The sequence below is a fragment of the Lissotriton vulgaris genome, chromosome 9 (genome assembly GCF_964263255.1).
Source record: "Lissotriton vulgaris chromosome 9, aLisVul1.2, whole genome shotgun sequence".
NCBI lineage: Eukaryota > Metazoa > Chordata > Amphibia > Caudata > Salamandridae > Lissotriton > Lissotriton vulgaris.
Genome location: NC_141697.1, coordinates 726,779,744 through 726,799,257, shown reverse-complemented (window position 1 = coordinate 726,799,257; position 19,514 = coordinate 726,779,744). Strand labels below are relative to the sequence as shown.

The 19,514-nt window shown below is 44.8% G+C and overlaps 1 protein-coding gene across 1 annotated transcript in view; it reads right to left on the bottom strand.

The window, feature by feature from the left end:
- Positions 1 to 6,032: 6,032 nt before the first annotated feature.
- The window catches only part of ARHGAP35 (Rho GTPase activating protein 35), a 578,000-nt gene continuing 564,518 nt past the window's right edge, over positions 6,033 to 19,514 (bottom strand). The window contains exon 7 of the mRNA XM_086938465.1: positions 6,033 to 12,147. Within this exon, the coding sequence (XP_086794591.1) occupies positions 11,814 to 12,147 (334 nt within the window). The 3' untranslated portion in view covers positions 6,033 to 11,813. The remainder of the gene's footprint in view (positions 12,148 to 19,514) is intronic.

Genomic DNA, 19,514 nt, shown 5'->3' with positions numbered 1-19,514 from the left:
GCGTCGTCGTTTCTCTGGTCCGAGTCGACGTCTTGCACTTCACCTTCCTCCAAGTCCGCCTCTTCCTCCTCATCCTCAGAGGAGTCCTCTACCTGAGGCTGGGGCCGAGCACGAGGTTGGGGTAGGTTCCGAGGCCGGGCCTGGAGAGCGGAAGGACGCGAGGCAGACGGCTGCGCCTGGGTGACCGGTGCCTGGGTTCCGCTGTCGGCATCCGGGAATCTTTGCTTATAGTCCTGCACTAGGCAGCGCAAATCGTTGACCAGGGATACGGGCAAACAGATCATCGGGGTGGTTTCCGTGCGGACACTTGAGTGTACGGAACGTTCCTGATACATGACTTCCTCCTGGTCCTCGTGAATGTCCGATAGGGAGGTGGCCGGATCGGGCTGGTTCTCCTCTTCGGAATCCTCACTCTGCAGAGCTACCTGCTCCTGATCGGGTGGCAACCCCTTCGTTGGGGGAACCGAGGAAGGTGGAATCGAGTGAATGGAGACCTCGACCAATCTGGATTCCTTCCAAGATGGCGCCGGGGTCCCTTCCGACGACGTGCGTGAAGATGGCGCGCCCGCCGCCTGGGTTGGCGACTTGAACGATTCCGATATTGTCGTTGGCACCAAAGTCTTCGGGGATAATTCAACCGTCGACTTACTGGTGGTAGAGCCTTCAACTTGAGATTTTTTCGGTGAGGGCGGACCTTTTGAACTTGACTGTGACTGTTTAGGTGATGATTTTTCGGTTTGAGATTTCTTCGGCGAAGGCGGACCTTTCGAACTTGACTTAGACCGTTTGGGCGACGATGACTCAGGGGACACCGTCGATGGTCCTGTTTTCGTCTTGGACGAAGACTTCAGAGGAATGGTAGAGGAGACCGGTGCGCCTGAGGACGCAGTGGTGGTCGTTGTGGCCGTCGCGGAGGGCGATGAGGCCGTAGTGGTCGACACCGTGGTCGAGACCGAGGTGGTCCGCTTAGTAGATGGAGCGGGTTTCTTGAACCTTTGGTCGTCTCGAACAGACACGGAGGAGGTGGTGGAACGTGCCTCCGAAGGTTTCCTGTGCGCCTTCTTGGGAGGGGTGTCTGTCTCTCCAGGGGACTGTGCCCTGGGTCTCTTCTTGGAGACTTGAGGACACGGAGACACTACTCTCGGAAGATTCCAGAGTGTCTCGGTCCTTAAGCCTGTCGAGCCATTCGAGAAGGCGAGCCTCTCTTTCCTTTACAGTCTTCTTTGGGAAGGCTCTACACACCCTACACTTGTCAGAGACGTGGTCAGGGTACAGGCAATACAAGCACAGATCGTGCTTATCCTCCGCTTGGATCCGCTTCTTGCCGCAGGAGGAACAGGCCCTGAGAAGGGCTTTCTTTTGCGAGTCTGCCATGGATGAAGCCTTTTTATCGGATCCGGACATGGGAGACGGCAGTCGAAGATAAGTATCCTTTGAACCAAGGTACTTCCAGAGAAGTTTGTACTTCGAAGCAAAAAACCTGAAGAGCTCAGGTTGGAGACTCCCTAGCACAACGTGCGGTAGAAAATCTGAGGGACGGAGGCTCCTCCCGGGAAGGTTCTAGAGGGAGGTCGGAGCTGATTGGCTAACGATGAGAGTTCGGTCCTTTTTACATAAGGACGTGGAAAGGCCCCAAAGGGGAGGCCCTTCGGCCTATGTTCTCTATGTATGTCCTTAGGACATTACTTTTTTATGTACCGGAGGCTTCCGTCTCGGCGACGGGGAATGATTCAGGCATGTGAATCTATGAAAGACACCCAAATACTGGATAATAGCCGGCAGTCGAAGCACAACTTTGGGTTGCGGAAACACTCCAGGCACCAAAGGCACATGAGGTGGGGAACCGTTACCAACTTAGTGCGGTGACCGGCACCGCACGGTTTGAAGCCAGAAGTCTTTTTTGACATGATTACCTACACACCAATGAAACAATTTCCACAAAACATCAAAAACAGTCTGTTAAAGAATGACGGGGGCTAGCTCTCTTAAATGGATCTGCGCTGGTTGGCACCTTAAGAAAAGAACTGACGTCGGCGCACAGAGTGGTGCCTAAATAGACGACACAGGGTCACAATGAAAGACGCCACCTACGACCTCACGCAGTGTCTGACGCCACCTACCGTCAGTGCGCAGAGGTGTTGCCTATATAGACGACGCAGGCGTCACGATGACGGAGATACCACCTACAATGTCACGCGGCGTCTTCTGACGCCACCTACTGGCATGCAGGGGTACTGCTCAAGAAAAATCTTCCAGATCCAGTCTGAAAGCTGATAAGTTCAAATGTCTCTATCAGATGCCTTTGGCCTAGGCGGATTACACAGTATATTTTAAACGCATCCTCTTGGTCTGGATCAATGCTGTGCGTAAGCAGTACCTAGACACCCCCTTACGCTAGAGAAGATCATTGACATTATCTCCGATTTGTTGTCCTCCAGGAGGAGACTGTCTTACTGTGGAGTTTTATAAAGCAGTTCCAGACTTTTGTGCCTAAATTCCTGCAGGTTTGTAATGAGGCACAAGACTGTGTTCTCCGAGCATCCTTCTGAGAGACCCTGCTCATCACACTTTTAAAGCCAGACAAGCCACCAGAATAGTGTGAGGCTTACAGACCACTGCCTATTATTAATACTGATCTGAATGTTTTGGCCAAAGAGTTAAACAAATTGGTAGTTACATCCAGACCGTGTCGTACCATATCATGTGGGTCTCGTTCAAGGTCGATCCACTACTCATAATCTAAGAACACTGTTTGCTTTAACCCATCAACTGAGCCCTGAGATGGAGGCTGTGATTATGTTTTTAGACACTGCTAAGACATTAGAGTTCCTAGAGTGGCCATTCTGGTCTGCAGTATTGAACCGAATAGAAAGTCTGTCCAGCTATAGAAAGTGGATTTGCTTTAAACAGCACCCTTTACACGCATTCCACGGAATGGCCTTCTCTAGGAACAGATTCCTATATGTAGAGGTACCCGTCAGGGTTGTCCCTTGTACCCCTACAAAATGACAACCACTGTCCTGTGTGATCAGAGAGCTTCACAGCAACAATGGCTTACTTTTCACATCCCTCAATACCATTATCTCTCTGTACTTGGCCAAGTAGTATCTACGAAATCCCATCCAGAACTTTAACCCTTTCAGAGAAGTTTTGCTCTATATATCGCTATCCGGGATCAGTATCAATTGGAACAAGTTCTGCCGACTCCCAGGTACTTATGCCACTGGGATGGAGTTACCCCCTGCCCTGGTGTACCTGGTCTCTTAAATATCGAAGTTTGGATCAGCCAGGAAGTCAGGCTGGCCATTTCTGAGAATTCTGGTGTGACGATTTCCAAAACTGATGACCCGATTAGTAATGGTAAAGCCTCCCACTATCGCGATCAATCTCAAGGTTGTCAGCATTCACTGCTGGCCAATGACTCGGTATAGATTTACGAATGGGGTTTGAAATGGGTGAAAAAGTAGTCACACACACCAACCTGTTGGTGACCATCTTCGGTTTGGGTGAAAGCAGAGCCTCTCTCGGGCAAGAACAAGCCCGCTTTTGTGATCTGCGCACTAAACGTTTTGGGTACCCACGTGCTTCAAGCTTGGTTGACAAAATCGTGGCCTCCCGAAAATAGTCATCTTTTGAAAAGCAATTACATTGGATTCTTAGGAACTGAGAATATGGCAAAGAATTCCGTAAAGCCTGCGGGCTTTTAACACATGGTACTGTTTTTTGGTGATTAAGGGTCTCTCTTCTTGTTCTGCACATCAGTTATTTTTTCACTCGGTATGATTAAGTTACCCCACCCTGTGGTCTAATTTTCATATTTTTCTCAATCTTTCTTAGATGCTGTTACTATTGCATGGTTTCATTTTTCAAATATTTTCTTTGCTGGCTACTAGACTATCTATGGACATGATCACAACGTGTCCCTTTTGGTAATAACATCTCTAGACTTTGAGGGCAGTTAGTGGTGCTCCAGCTCATAATTGTATTGGCAACTGAATTGTTTTCTTTTTCTTTGTTCTTATATTTTCTTTGTTTTCTACAGGCCTTTGCCTATACTTATTCAGGCTTGCATTCTAAAGTCCCGATGATGATCCAGTTATCCCGCTAATGGATCGAAACGTCGTCGACTACAGTTAACAGTCATACACATCAATCACATTGATAAAAGAAGTGTTATTACTGTTTTTTTAAGCTTGTCATAGCAATATTCTACAGTGTACAAGCCCTTTGTTGTTTTGCCTGAAAAGTTTTTGTTTTATATGTATTGTATTTTTTTTATGTAGGATACAGGATAGTGTCCCTTATTATTGTTGTGCTGTATGTATGTTTATCAATAATTAAATGAAATATTAAACTTCTTGTCCGGCTGGGCATTTAAAATATAGCACTAACTTTAGTCTATATTTATTTCTCTTACATATTGGCTAATGTAAGGACCCTTGTTCGGGATACATAGCTGCTAGCCAAGGTCCGTTCTTACCTTTTTGGGTTCCTTGTTGTTGAGAATATGGGAACAATATCTCTGCACTTCTATAACAGGGAAGGAATTGGTGTTCTGTTGTGCCCAAATAGGTTTGCAGTCACCTTATGATCGGCTAAGATTACTGCATTTCAAATTCCTACCCAGACTTACGGCACTCCTATAAACTATCCACTGATTTTCATTGCAAACGTAGAGTTCATATGCCTATTTTGTACACTGGCATTAAGTTACCCTCATATTTACCAATAGTGGCACAGTTTTTAACCAACTCATTAATGGTGGAGAGGACTGTTCCTCAATCGCCTATTACTGCACTGTTGGGTTGTACTGTACAGTTCCCATTGAACGTGTTCCGATTGGTCTCTATTGCATTACTACTAGCCTAGAAACGGGTAGCCTGTGTTTGGTGGAGAAGTGCATCCCAATGGTTAAGTTGTGGACATTGGATATGGTATACTGTAGTGAGCAATGTGACACATACTTTTCCACATTACCCCAACAAGAAAACCAAAATACTTTTGGGGGCTTCTTCAGTCATATTCCATGTTGCTGAAGTGCCACGATGTTCTGGTCGTTTCAGGGATTCAGCACAGCAGACCACTCAGAGCAACTTGACATACGGAACGATTATGTGTGATTAATGAGTTGCCAATGTGTGATCGATCTATATGTACCATTTAATCTTTGCACTTTATTTGATACTTGCCAGTGAAAGTAGGTTTGTATACACTTGAAATACCTTATCAGCACTTCTTAAGCTGTACTGTAAACTAAACTGTCTGCTAGATGCTTACTGTTTCAATTGATATGTCATTGCTATGTTTGTAACTGTCAGAAGCTTAAAAAAACAACAAAAAACCTTTTTACATGGTGATGCTATATTCCCTTTTGGGTTCCCTTTCTTTATCCTTCCTCCAACCTTAATCCGCTTTTGGAACATAGAGAAATTATAAAGACTTGTCCAATATGGTCTCTTCAGTTTTTGATCCATCGGGCTCTTAACATTTCAATGCTGGTTCTACTGCCAAGTGTTAAGACACTACCAGCCTCATGCTGGTCTTCGATTCAGTTTGCATTGGTTCAAACGAAATCTGTTCCAGAGTGCTCATGTTTTCTGTGTCATGGTTTTCTGGTAGCTCTTCAATACCTACAGCGACCGGCGACATGTGCTCAATATTGGACCCTTGCTGCTTCCCGGGGACCGCTTCAGTTTCCTCCATCACATCTGGACTCATCATTTGAAAGTCTGATCCTTCGCAGATTTTGCTTTGCCTGTCCCATGGTATAATGTGCTCAATGCTATTTGTGGCCAGAGCTATTTTTCTCTCTGCTTCAAAGTTTCATCAGGTCATACAGCCATCTGACCTATAGTCTTTTTGAAAGGCATGAGCTGCAAACCTGTCAATTTGTACAAACTTGCTTTTGCACTTTTTATAAGATCTAAATGGAGACTTTTCCACAACTTATGCCCATAAACACTGAAGACACTCAAGAGTAGCCGTAAACCCCCTTTGTCCCCAGCATTAAGATAAGCACACATGATTTAAAATTTTTTTTTTTTTTACAAGATTGATTTTTATTAACTATGATACATGTCACATTAAGGCCTTAGTTTTTACATCATTCCCATTGAGACAATTACAATACTTGGCAGCAAATACATGATTCTCTTAAGCCAGTGGAAAAGGCTCTTGGGTCGAGTCTCACACTGTCATGCACTAAATGGATTGGCCCTGAAAAAACATGAATTGTTAAAATCCTCTTAAAATAAGTGTAAAAGGAATTACAGTCTATCACCAATTGCTAAGGGGTGAATAGGTCAGGCCCCTACAACAAAAAAACCAAACAGCTTTATGCAGATTTCTTTGCTCGTTTCAGAATGCTGTCGCACCCAGAGGGCCCACTCCATTAAATACAGTTAATATGGTTCTTGGAATCAAGTTATCAGTTAATTAACATACACAGAGACTACAAGTCTCAGGGAGTCAATGTGGACATACCTTCCACAAAGGAGTTTAGCTGCAGATGGCAGAAGAACCCGCTTAAAATGTACATAGGAAAATCTCATGTTTTCCTTTGCTTACTATTATTTTTAAACAATAACTTATGCCTGGCCAGAACTACATTTACAATACTTTTTTTAGTTGCGCAACAGAACTTTTTTCCCCTCTGAACTAGATGCGAAATGCTAAGACTACAGGCAGCTGTGATCAAAAGCAATATGTAGTAGAACCGCCAAGAGAGGAAAAGGACTACTGGAGATGGAAGGATGTCAGCTCTAAACTTTAATAAATGGGCTACCAAGACTGCAATTCCAATGACTATACACGGAACTCTTAAATGATTTCCAATGCTCTCTCGAATAGAGGTATTAAGTATGATAAAAGCTCTGGTCCAAAGTATTATGGAATGAGCATAGTGTTAAGAAAAAGCCAAGACATTCTAAGGGAGAGTGAATTCAACACAAAAGAGCAGTCAGAGCAAGGCTTATAATCCAGAGCCCTATCAGAAACTACTCCAAAACCAATTTGATATGTACAAAATTAGACAACATGGCATGCGGGTACAATTCTCAGTTATCGGTTGTAAAGCTGTTCAGTTGCCTAGTGTTTCCTTTGACTACTTCAGATACACTGGACACCTTAGTGTACTTAGAAAATTATGGAGCAGGTGGTGATTTGGGAGCAGGGCATGGGGAGAGAGCGTTTTAGTTATGGTATAGAGAAAACTCAAGGTGTTCATCCATGGCCACTTCGGGAGGACAGGGTTTCAATCTTTGCCAGCCATCTAGGATCCAGCATTTCCCATGGCATTTTATAAATAAACACAACCCTACCCTCCTCTTGCAAGATGCAACTCTAGTATGAAAAATAACCTACAGTGTTTGCGATACAAACAATCATCTGCTTTTAATTGGACGGTTCCAAACTAGTGCTGGCAACTTTAAGATGCCTAGGCAGGGGTGACTTTAGAAATGTATTAAGGCTGGAATAATTGCAGCAGATTAATTAGTAAGCATGACAGGTACTCTCTTCCAGCATAAGGAGTAGAACATGACTGAAGCTTGCTGAACAGTAGCATCAATCCAGATAAAACTTTCAAACCACAATTAGAAGGCAGGAAATTCAACATTACATTTCTGCTATATTTACCAACAATTCCAGCAGAATAGGTGCCGTCCTGTAAATAAAACCACTACCAGTCATGCATCACATAGCATGCAACCCCTGACCCACATTACTGTGCAGAACCATCCGTCACCATCTGATGCTTTGGTGCTAAAAGCAGAGTGAAAGTAGTGGAAACAACTGGCACTAATAACAGGAACTATTACCGGTTTCATTCACAGGGAGTCTGTTGCTAACAAAATTAAATAACTGCATGACAATGTAATGTACAGGAAGTGGAGATGAAGAACAAGGAAACACTTTATTGAAAAACAGTGGAGCATCTAGGTAGTGAGTGAGGGCTGCTGTAACAGTAGGAAAGAACACAAAACAGCTCTTTAACCAAGGTTCATTATTGTGGAAGCAAAATTGGTGGAAGAGAGCTTGGTGGAATAGCACCATAGCAAGACGAGAAAGGCAGTAAAGCTCCAAGAAGCGTGCTGAGATGTGCTAAGGAGAGGAGTGACAACAATAAGCATTATTAAATGTAACTTACTTTCTAGGCGGTAGTGTGAATACCACCCACTACTGAAATTAGACCATCACCTCATCTACAGGAATATTTAAAACACACCACCTCAACACTGTCTGCTAAATGGAACAATGCTATTCCTTTAATCCAGCTGTGTTGTTCAGGACGGGGCTCAAAGACCCCTACAGTGTATACGATTTTTTCACAGAGATATTTAGTAGTTTATTCCAAAGATGGCATATGGTCCCCACAGGGCACTAAAAATACGATCTGGATTCTTTGCTACTTCTACATTCATGATTATAATGCTGCAAGACTTGTGTTATGGTCAGAAAAAAAGCTAATTAATTTCTGTAGTACCCATTTTGCTCTAACACAAATTTATAACAACAGCATGTCCCACTTGAAGAGTCAGATACACGCTCTAAACTCAAAGGGCTTAAAACCTGGCATCCCTACCAGCACTGTTCGGAGTCGAAGACTCGAAAAGTATCAAAAGGGATCACAAAAAAGTTTAGTCAAAAAGTGACTAAGGTACCACTTTTTCCGGATCTGCGCTGCTGGCGCGGAAAAAAGAAGAACTGACGTCAGCGCGCGGAGGCGGCGTCTAAGTACTCCGACGACGTCATCACAGCGCCCACGACAGACTCGGAGCCGCAGACGACGCCTACCGACGCGCAAGGGTACTGCTACGCAAACATTTCCGGATCCAGTCTGACGCCTGGTGATATTCTAAGGTAAGGAATCTAATACTAACCTGTTTCTTTCATATACTAATTTCTCAAGAAGAATACATCATCTGCAGTGACTTGGCCTAGAACATTTATGTAGTTCTTCTGAAAGTCTAGTACCAATGCTCTTTGTCATTCTTCAAAGCCTCTACAAAAATCCAGGGCACAATATTACATTTCCTTGCTTAGTGGGAAATGTATGTCACTCAGTCAATGTTGTGCAGGTTTAACACACCAGATGTCTGCCCTATTACATTGTCTTCCCTTTATGTAGGGCTTAGATGAATCCCTTGTAAAAGCCAAATGCCAGTGAAATAGGTCACCCCGTCAAAGGTCCCTACACAAATCCAGAGCACAGAACTGCATTTCATTAATTAGGGTGAGCGACATGGATCTCACACCATGTTGTGCCTTTTTAGCACACCAAATGCCTGCCCTATTACCTCGTCTACCTAATGATCAGGAACATATCCATAGTGTACATCCCCTCCGTAGTCATGCAGTGTCTACAGAAAATCAAGTTTCTTCTAGCTTACATACAAAGACATTTGACTATTAAATGCCTCTAGCAGAAACACTAAAAACTCAATGCTTCCTGCCCAATCCTCTGCAGCACAGCTGCTTTGTCTCACATTGAGACACTCAACCTACATAATGAACTAACAGTCCTACATCTTTCCAACTAATCATTAAAGTACTCACAGCTTGCCAATTTCCACATATCATCAGCTGTTTATCTCTATACAACTCTTTTCTTGCCTTTATGCTTCATTTCAGCGGATTATCTGACAACTCCAATATTTGTAGGCATTTCCTGTTAACCACGGGTTGGTCTATTTTCTCTCCTGAACACAGAGGAATTATATCTTGCAAATATTGCTAATAGCAGACTACAGAACTCGTCGAGATTTTTAGAGTAAAGTATAGAACGCTGCCACGTGTTAACGAATGCCTCCGGAAAAAGTATGTTTAATTCAAATGTGTGCATGAATATAAATTTTATAGATCAAATTATTTTACGAAATATAGTAGCACATGTTTAAAACTTGAATGAAGGGAGTTTAATCAGCGCTTTCAAATCACCATACTCACTACACAGGAACAGGATATAAAAATGTTAAAAAAACATACATCCAACCCTCAACTGCTACCTTAAAGTGCGAAAAAATAAGATTGTGGCAAACATGTCAGACTGCTCTTATTAGTACCACAGACAATTGATGATACTTTCCCAAGTGTACTCACAGGTTGCTCTCTTCAATTTCCTCTCAACTCTGTAAAATGCCATAGCAGGGTTGTACCAAAATTTAAACCCGAGGTAGCTTAGGAAACCATAAATGCATCCTGCGATGGCACTGCAATACTAGTTACTAACTGTGTGTCCCTGTGGGGTTAATTCTTAAACCTACTCATGCTACAGTGTAGGTTAAATGGTAGGCCATCTGGTAGGTCAAAATATGCAAACTTATAAGTGATGGTCAGAAATGCATCTACTAACATGCGTACAGATAATTCACTAGCTTCACATTCTTTCATGTGCATACACACCGTGCTCTCACCCAGTCAGCCACAGCAACTGGAAAAGTCCTCATCTGACGTGACTTGGCAAGAAGTTAGAAGCAATGGAATAGTAAAACCAAATGTATACAGATCTTGTTGCAACATCCAGGAAACAACCAGATCAAGCACACATGGAAATACCCAGTCAGAACCACAGATAAAACTTTCAGAGACAGTCAATACATTCAAAAACACCCCCAAACCATACAGCCAAACTAATGCTTACAGATATGACAACATGAATTCCAGCAAAAAAACTGGCCAAAAGCATATTCTGAAACCGTGCTCCATAGTGTAGAATCCCACCTTACCCAGGAGCCTGAAACGTGTTTATGCGCACTGCACAGGATGCAGGGTTATTCTCCAGACAAAGCTGTCTGAGGAACCAGAGTATTCTGTATTAACCACTCAATACACTGAGTGCAAAACCATCAGCTCTTCCTACTGTAGTGTTGAATTTGTAGTGATACAGATGTTCTCCTGCCATCCCAACACAAATGTATAGAGCAAATTTAAACAGGGTTTGAATAATTAGAAAGTCACAATGTAACTCTTCTTTCACTTCTACCTCCAATCTGAAGTCTTCTTGTAAGTGCTAATGCTGGATATGTGCTGGAGGACACATGCAAAGACTCCAATAAAGAAGATATGCCTGGTCAGAGCTGCATCTTTTGCGCACAAGTTTCCTATTCATGTTGCTATACTTAAGGAAAGAAAATGCTTACTCTGCTACCCCTCAGTAGCCCTCTCCCCAAGCTGAAAACCAGAGGTCACAGAACATTTGAGAATCATGTCAGTCACAGGCATTTGAGCATAGCTTTCTAAAAGCTCATGTTGAGCTTCCTGTACATGTTGCTGAAGGAGCTTGCAGCTCCGTGAGTTTGGTCTTGCAGAGGTAATGGTCCCTAGATTTGTGGAATTATTTAAAAGTGTTGATGGAACAATTTAAAGGCCCAAGTCAGCATGTTTTTCACCAATCCTCTCAGGGCTGACTCCACACGGTGCTTTCGCTGGATAAAATCTTTATTTAGAATGTAGCGACCCTGAACCGAGCAAAGCTTGTTAGTGTCCACAGGAATTTCTGCATTTTGCACCAATGCTGTGCTCAGTTAGGGATGGGTGTCCCAATGGAGGCAAGAATCCAAAAGCTGCTTCCCCTGCTCAGAACACACGGTAAGTTCACATCTCAGGACAAGCCTCTTCTTTTCAGACCTCACAGGTCATCCAACCGGTCTGCCTTCCACTTACTGTTTTTTTATCAAGGGTGGAATGCTGCTGGCAGAAAGGTAGTGTTAAAATTCTGGGGTGGGAATTCCATTCACCAGTCTATCAGTTAAATTCAAGAAGACCTTTTTAATCCCCCTACACAAAGTTCACAGTGTATGCTATTCAGCTTGAAACTATGGTGGGAGAGTTGGCTGCATTGGGGATTGTGGTGTTGGTGGTGGAGACTGTGGTGGGGACGGCTGTGTTGTCACTGCTATTGCTGCAGAAAAAGGGAGTTTTGAAGCAATGGGGGAGGGACAAGTTGGTATGACACCCGGTAGCTCTGTGTATGGGCGGTTATAAAAGAAGAAAGGGCACTGCTGGATGAAGATCTCTATGATTGTCTGGTAGGTACGTGTAGCCGTTAGGGCATCCATGGTGGTGAAGTCCGGTCGCATGAGGGTAGGCCAGAAACATATGGACAGATTTTCACTTGTCATCAGGTTCACCTTGTTATGTTGACTGACCCTGAAAAACACAAGCAAGCACATCAAAAGGCATAAAAAATATTGTCCAAATCAACCATGAAAAAAGACATTTTCAGACCCCCCACCAATTTGCTATATCTGAACAACGTGCACACCAAAGGGACACAAAAATTTGGACAGTGGCAAGTCCCTAATTATAGAAGAGACAGGAAAACCGAACAGAAACCAGATTTATAAACACACTCAATACAGAGCCTCAAGCATATAGGAAATACCCTTCAAAATCTGCCACATTTATCAATGTTCCCAACTTAGGTGTACAAAAAGGTTCCTTAGCTGCAACTATTTAATACAAACATTATCAACTTTGATAAAGCCACGATCATCGAATACTTTCATAGGGACAGGGCTTAGCCTCTGAAATTGTGTGCAAGCTTCTGGATTCCCGCTGCTCTTTTTGCAATCTGTCAGATCCAGTGAATCTTCCCACCAACCGTCATGTGGTCAAATTTGAGACCCGTATAGAAATGCTACCATTTTAAATGCTCATGCAATTTAAGATGCCTTCTTTTTTTGAAGAACGAGTTGCTTACCTTCGGTAACAATGTATCTGGTAGAGACATAGTCACTCGCAGATTCCTTAACTTAGAATATCACCAGGTGTCAGACTGGATCCGCCTGGGGGCCGCTCTGCACAACTCTGCCCCGACATCGTCCACAGACATGACGTAGGCAGAGCCATATATGTCCCTCCCAGCGCGCCGACGTCAGTTTTTTTGGGAGTAATTTTTCTGCGTCAACGCGGAGCCACCACCAAAAACTGTGAGAATATGGGAACAGTATGCAAAAAAAATGAAAACGAAATTGAAAGATGCAAAACAGCACCATAAAAGAGAGTGCCAGGCACTGGATGATGAAAAGTAGAAAAATGGAAGAACAGAGCACCGCTCTGAAAAACAACCCTACAAGTGAAGGCCAAATCACCTATAGAGGGAGATGAGGATGTGAAAAAACAGTCTGGCAGACGACAGAAAGTTCACGTCCATAATGTATAACCTTGAAGGACAACAAGTCAGGAACACAGGGTTAAGGATAACTCACCACAAGATGTCACAAGAGAGAGACGTAGTAACCCCAATAAGAGACCTATAGAATGTGGCAGAGCCAATAGACTTGAACCAATGGGTCACCAGGGTGGTAAAAGACAAGACGAAGGGGAAGGGGAGAGCGGGGTGGGGGAAAAAACATGAAAGATTTCACACCATGCCACCTAGGCCTAGGGCTGGAAAGATCACATGACATATGAGCATACAGCCCAATCCCGAGAATGGGCTGAGAAGCAATGAAAATAGATAAAGCATTCTGTGTCGGAATGATAAGAAATGTCAGTCACCCTGCCGAAGGACAAGCCACCTAGACGGGGTGAGTATAGAAAGCCCATTCTGAAAAGGTCCTCGCAGAATGGGTAGGATGGGCGGGCATTAAGGAATCTGCGGATAGACTACATCTCTACCAGATACATCGTTACCAAAGGTAAGTAACTTGTTCATCTGATAGAGACGTCTAGCCGCAGATTTCATAACATAGAAAGGATACTAAAGCCATACCTGTAAAGGAGGCGGGTCTGCGACTGAACCCCACTAAGTTCCAAAGAGAACTTAGCCGTCAATAATGTGACCAAAAAAAAGTGCCGTCAAGTATGTGATGAAGCACAGAGGGGACAGTACTGTCAGCGCAGCTAACTTCTAGAAGACCATGAAGCTCTTAACCCCTTTACTGCTAAGGCATTATTCCTGCCCTCATATAATTTCCATTGAAATCAATGGAAAGTCCATGACGAATTACCCTTGTCATTAGCGGCAAAGAGGTTAAGAGAGCAGAGAACAATGAAAGGTAAAGTACCACAAGCAGACAAGAGCAGCACAAAAACCCTTTTTGTGTATATCGGGTTGAGAGAGGGAAAGCCCAGAGCCAGAATGCGTGTACTGGAGCAAGAGTTCACAACTTCGAAGGGGAAGATGAACCAAGCCTGAGGGATCCGCAGGATCTGAGGGGTCAATAGATAGTAAAAGGCGATTTCCGGCAACCAGGCAAAACAGTGGAAAAAACACTGTTGAACCTGCACCTACAAGATACATGGTGCAAGTGCCGGTATGGGACAAGAAAACGTCTACTAGATATGCTGGAGTTGAAAAGAATCTTATGACACCGCCAAAAATGGTACTGGACCTAGGGTTTGAAAGATCAACCAAATGCAATGCATCGCTGGAAGCTAAACCCAGAGGGATGGCAACCGGTATGACAGATAGCGCATCCCAGTATGTAGGCCCAGTAAGTAGAATAGTGAAAGAAGCACTGTTCAAGCTTCAGGAACTACACGCATATGACAACACTGGCAGGCGACCAATCATTGGCCAGAGGGCCGGTAGTAAAGGAAGACACGCCAAGACATAGGCAGTCTGTTACAACCGGCAAAAGGCCAAGGGCACACAGCCTAGCGTCAAAGTAGGAGCGTCACTGTAAGATATCGAACGGTACAAAAGGGGGTGGTGATGGACTGAGCATCTGAATCAATCAAACACTCACACCCAGTCAAAAGATCTGGGTTTAATCCATCACCGTTCTTTAGCCCACTATGCAACCCCAGTTCAGACATGGCTATATGCAAATCAGTCTGACCCTGTACCTCATGGCAGAGTGGGCTAAAGAACGGTGATGGATTAAACCCAGATCTTTTGACTGGGTGTGAGTGTTTGATTGATTCAGATGCTCCGTCCATCACCACCCCCTTTTGTACCACTGTAAGATATCGAAGCATACCAGAATGCACATAAGCACATCGTGTGGACGTTGGAACCACACGAAGAAAAGAAAAGACCTTCTGCAGGGCAACAGTGGCAGCTCAGATGCCCACGACATGAAGAGGGCAAAAACCCAAAAGACATCAGGCAGCCGGGCACCAGATAGCGGTGCTGGCACAAGCCAACCGGATCAGTGACCACAGACAACACATGAAGGAAAGAACCCGCATGCAACCTCTCTGCAAACCAGAGCAGATCCAGAATAGAAAGAAAAACTAGCTAAGGTAATAAGCAACATCCGCCCCTCGCCCGGGAGGTACCACTGTCCCCCGCAAGCTAGGTGGGAGATAACCAAGTGCCCTAGACCACAAGAAGCAAGTATTCGAAGAAATATGCCCCATTAAAGATCACAGTAAGATTCAGGAAGAAGTGTCGAAACATCTGTGCGGGGCGACAGGGAATGTCGAAAAAAACACTGTAGGAGAAGCAGTAAGAAAAGGAGGCCACATACAGCAGAGATACAAATGCTAATCTTGTACCTTGGAGGACGAGCCCAATAACTACTACGTGCCCAAGTCCGTACTAATAGCACGAAGCATTGCTTCACAGTGGCGGCGAAGGTGTGAGCCGTAAAGCAAGGATAGAAGCACAACAGACGAGCGGGACCAAAAGGCACCCGAAATGCGAAAGAGCGATGCTAACAATAGGATCGCAGGAGAAAAGACAGAGGGACTCCCCGACGAATGTCCGTGAGGAATACTTTATAGGAGCGCACCAAGGCAAAGGCAGTCGCCTAGTACCAGCATATACCCCACATAGGTTAAGTGTCAACCCCTGGTAAGACACACAGTCAGAGGACTGAAAAGAAGACCAAACCAGCCATACGGCTGAACTTTTAACAAATGAGAGAAGAACTAACAGCTGTGGAACCTACTATACACGTGCCTTATAGAGGTGTATTGAAATTAGGCAGAGATTTGTGCAAAAGTTATGGCAACCCGGACAACAGCCGGGAGACTGCTGAATCCCCATGGCGATCAAAAAGGTCCACACCATTAAACAGTAGACCTCTGAGGGCATCTCAAACATTATCAGGGAAACAACTGTCACTCAGCCATGCATGGTGCTGCAAAGCCACAGACCGAGCAAGAGATCGCCCCACAGAGTCAGTGGCATCAAGGGAAGAACGGAGCGAAAATTGCGCTATTCCCCTACCATCAAGCAGAAGCCCAAGTAGCGGAGACCGCGGTTCCTCTGGAACAGAAGGGAGAAGGTTCTGGACCAAGTCCCAGAGGGTCGAGGATGCACGCATGTACACACAGCAGTATTTAAAGCGCGGATACCTGAGGTAATAGAAATTTTCAGGTAGCCAATGTGTCCCCCACTCGCACCCTATCCATGCACCCATGTTCCTTGTATGTCGTGTAACTTCTTTTCCGTGCATGCCACAAAGACGCATATGCATTTGCGTTCAACCTTAATATGTCAGCTATCCAGTCCTACATGAAAATCACGTTAATTAGGCTTCTAGGCCTATGGTGCCAACGTCTTTACATGGTGCACTTCTGATTTTCGCACACGTTTTCTCCATGTTTCCTGGCTCACTCGAGCCAGGCCCTTAATTGAGGCTCTGAGTCTTCCCTGTCTCTGAAAGCTGTAGTTTAGGTATGCATCCCTGACCTCCGCCTTACTTCCTGCCCAGCGAAGCGGTGCCCGGCTCGGCCTGGACTGCCTGCCAACTTAGTATTTTGCCTACAAGTTATCTGCTCAGCCTCCTCGAAAACACATTCCAGTCTCGTGAAATAGGTAAACATATTCCCGGCTGCAGAGCAAAGGGCCCGGCCTTCCTGTCCTCCTTGCAAGTGATTTACTGAACCCGTTACCATGGTAGGCCCATGGCCCCGCGCATTGCACCAAGACACGTATGCACGCACTAGCATTCAGTGTCGAACGGCCTCTGCCCGAGAGACCTTTTACTTCAGACACTACATCCTCCAAACATGAAGATACCAGATATGCTATAGGTACAGGTTGCTCTGACATCCCAGACACCAGTCTCCTCTACTAGTGCTAACAGTCACAGCCCCCAGTTCTCCCCAGTTACACGTCATGCTCAGTTGCGCGCGCATATAGGTTATAAGTTTCTGCTGATCCTGCAAACTTTCTCTAAGCATCCACCCACTTGTGACGTTTCATGTGACGTTTCTCTGACATGTCAAGTGCACGCCCATGTGTACGCCTTCTTACACGCCTCCTGTTACGCACATGTGTTCTTATCTCTCTCTTTTCACCTGTTACGCCTACTGTATTGATTTCAATTATACTGTTTTACTATATATAATGTGTGATGTTAATAAAACGTTGAATGTCCCTTCCTGAACCTTAGTGGTGATGGAACATGATATCCGATTCTCGAGGATCATAATTAAAGCCCGTATGACTCAGATCCCACGGACTCTGCCTCTCATTTGATTGAGCTATCCTTATTGATATTTAATGTATGGAAAAATAGTACAGTAATTTTATTTACCACATAATCTGGCGCCCGAATAGCGACCCCCCCCTTCCCCACTCGCCGGCGATGTTACGCAGGCCTTGACCCCTTCTACAGCTGCGACGGAATCCGTGCACGCCTGCGGGTTTTCCTGCTATCTACCTCGAGCCCACGGAGGAGACGGAGACTGCGGTCCGGCATCCAGACGAGGCGGTGAGGAATGCGGAGGATCCCGACCAGAGCCCCAAGTCGAGAGAGCAAGGTCCGAGGTATCCGGAGGCCCACCTGTTCCGAAGCGCATGCGTGGTAGCAGTAATAGCCAGACGCCGTAGTAGTCCAGTCCAGTCCAGTCCAGTTTCCGAGGCCTTCAGCTTTTGCTTCCCGGTGAGTACCGTTGTTGGGAACGCATCTAGACGGGTTCATTAATTTGTGCCCGGTCAAGACAGGTCTGGGTACACAGACCTGCCCAGACGTGTTCACTTAGGTGAATACGGTCCGACGTGTCTCTTTATGGGACCGGTATTGTCTGTACTGTTTTAGCAGTGCATCTAGTAATCCAGTATTCTAGTATTGTCTCTCGTAATTTTCAGTATTCGTGTTTTCTATGTACCAGGTAATATCAGTCAGAAATGTTCAATGTGTTTAATGTCGTGGTATGAATGATTGTTTGCTATTCATTGCTGTGTTTATTGTGTTCACGTCCGAATCATTTCAAACATGCCACTGTTCTCGAAATTACGTCAGATAGGAACTAGGAAAGGGATACTTGAAGAAGCAGTTCCCGTCCCGCCTAGGGGCACTCCTGCATATTTTATGTACCATAAGCATGGCTTAGATGCCATACTGTATCTAGATTTGTGGGTAGATTACACCAAAGACCTGGAAGAGAAGTATAGATGGCCTGTCTCAGGGACATGGGATGCTGAATGCATCATGAGAGTAGAAGAAGCATTATGGAAAAAGAAAGCCAGACAATCCCAGAAAGATGCCATAGAATTGTGGCGTAAAGAAGCGCATAGAAGAACAGAGAAAGCAATCAGGAAAGCAGAGAGAAGTAGAGAAGAATCCGAAAAAGCTAAAGAAAGAGTGTTACTAGAAGAAGGAGAACGAGTCAGAATAGAACAACATGACCGACAACGAAATGCCCTTATTACAGGCATGTATCCTGTTCTTGCCGACGGCCTGCCCAAGGCGACCCCGGAAGTACCCCGTAACTTGCCACCACCATTGGTCCCGACTAAACTCCGTCACAAACAGACCGCAGCGGACATTTTCCTTTCGTTCTATTTAGATGATGTAGCACCAGCATATACCAATGTACGCGTACCACCTGCTAATAATGTACAGCAGCCTAACCAGCCTGTTCAAGATGCGTCACCTTCACTCCCTCAAGATTCGACTCCCCCACCCGTTGTTACTTCCCAACCTGTCACCACTATTCCTGTCACTACTATTCCCGTAACTACTACTACTGTTCCTCCTGTTATCGGTCCTACCAATCCTTTTTCTACACTTACAACACAGAGTCTGCCTACATTACCTGCACCTACTTTTCAAATTATGACACCAGCAGTATCGACACATCTAGTTGATAGTTACGCTTCCGCTTCAGGAGGCGCCGTAGGGGGTCAACCTGTCACCCCGCCTCAAGTAAAAAGAATGACACTCAGAGAAGTAGCATTACAACGCACACCGAAAGCTGCGACTTTCGCATCCCTTAGACAGTACATTACAGATTGTAGATATGACCCAGTACCCGGCGAAGACGAAATGATGTTAATCTCGTTACGTTTACGACGTGTTGCAAATTATTTGATGCTTATACCAGAAATGACTAACCATCTAGACAATATATATCATTTTATTAGAACAGGGGAAAGACCAGAATGCATTCGCGAGGCCATGGCACATCCCAAGGTTGAGACACAGAGAATGATCTTACGGTTTATGATAAATTGTTTGATAAGGGAACGAGATCGGCCAGGTACTAGCAAAGAAGAGATGGACATGCTGATGAATTGGAGTAATAACATAGCTGATTGTAAACATGATAAACAAAATTGCGTAGAAGCCATGTACAGGAAGATCCGTAAAGAAATGCAAATGCTACTT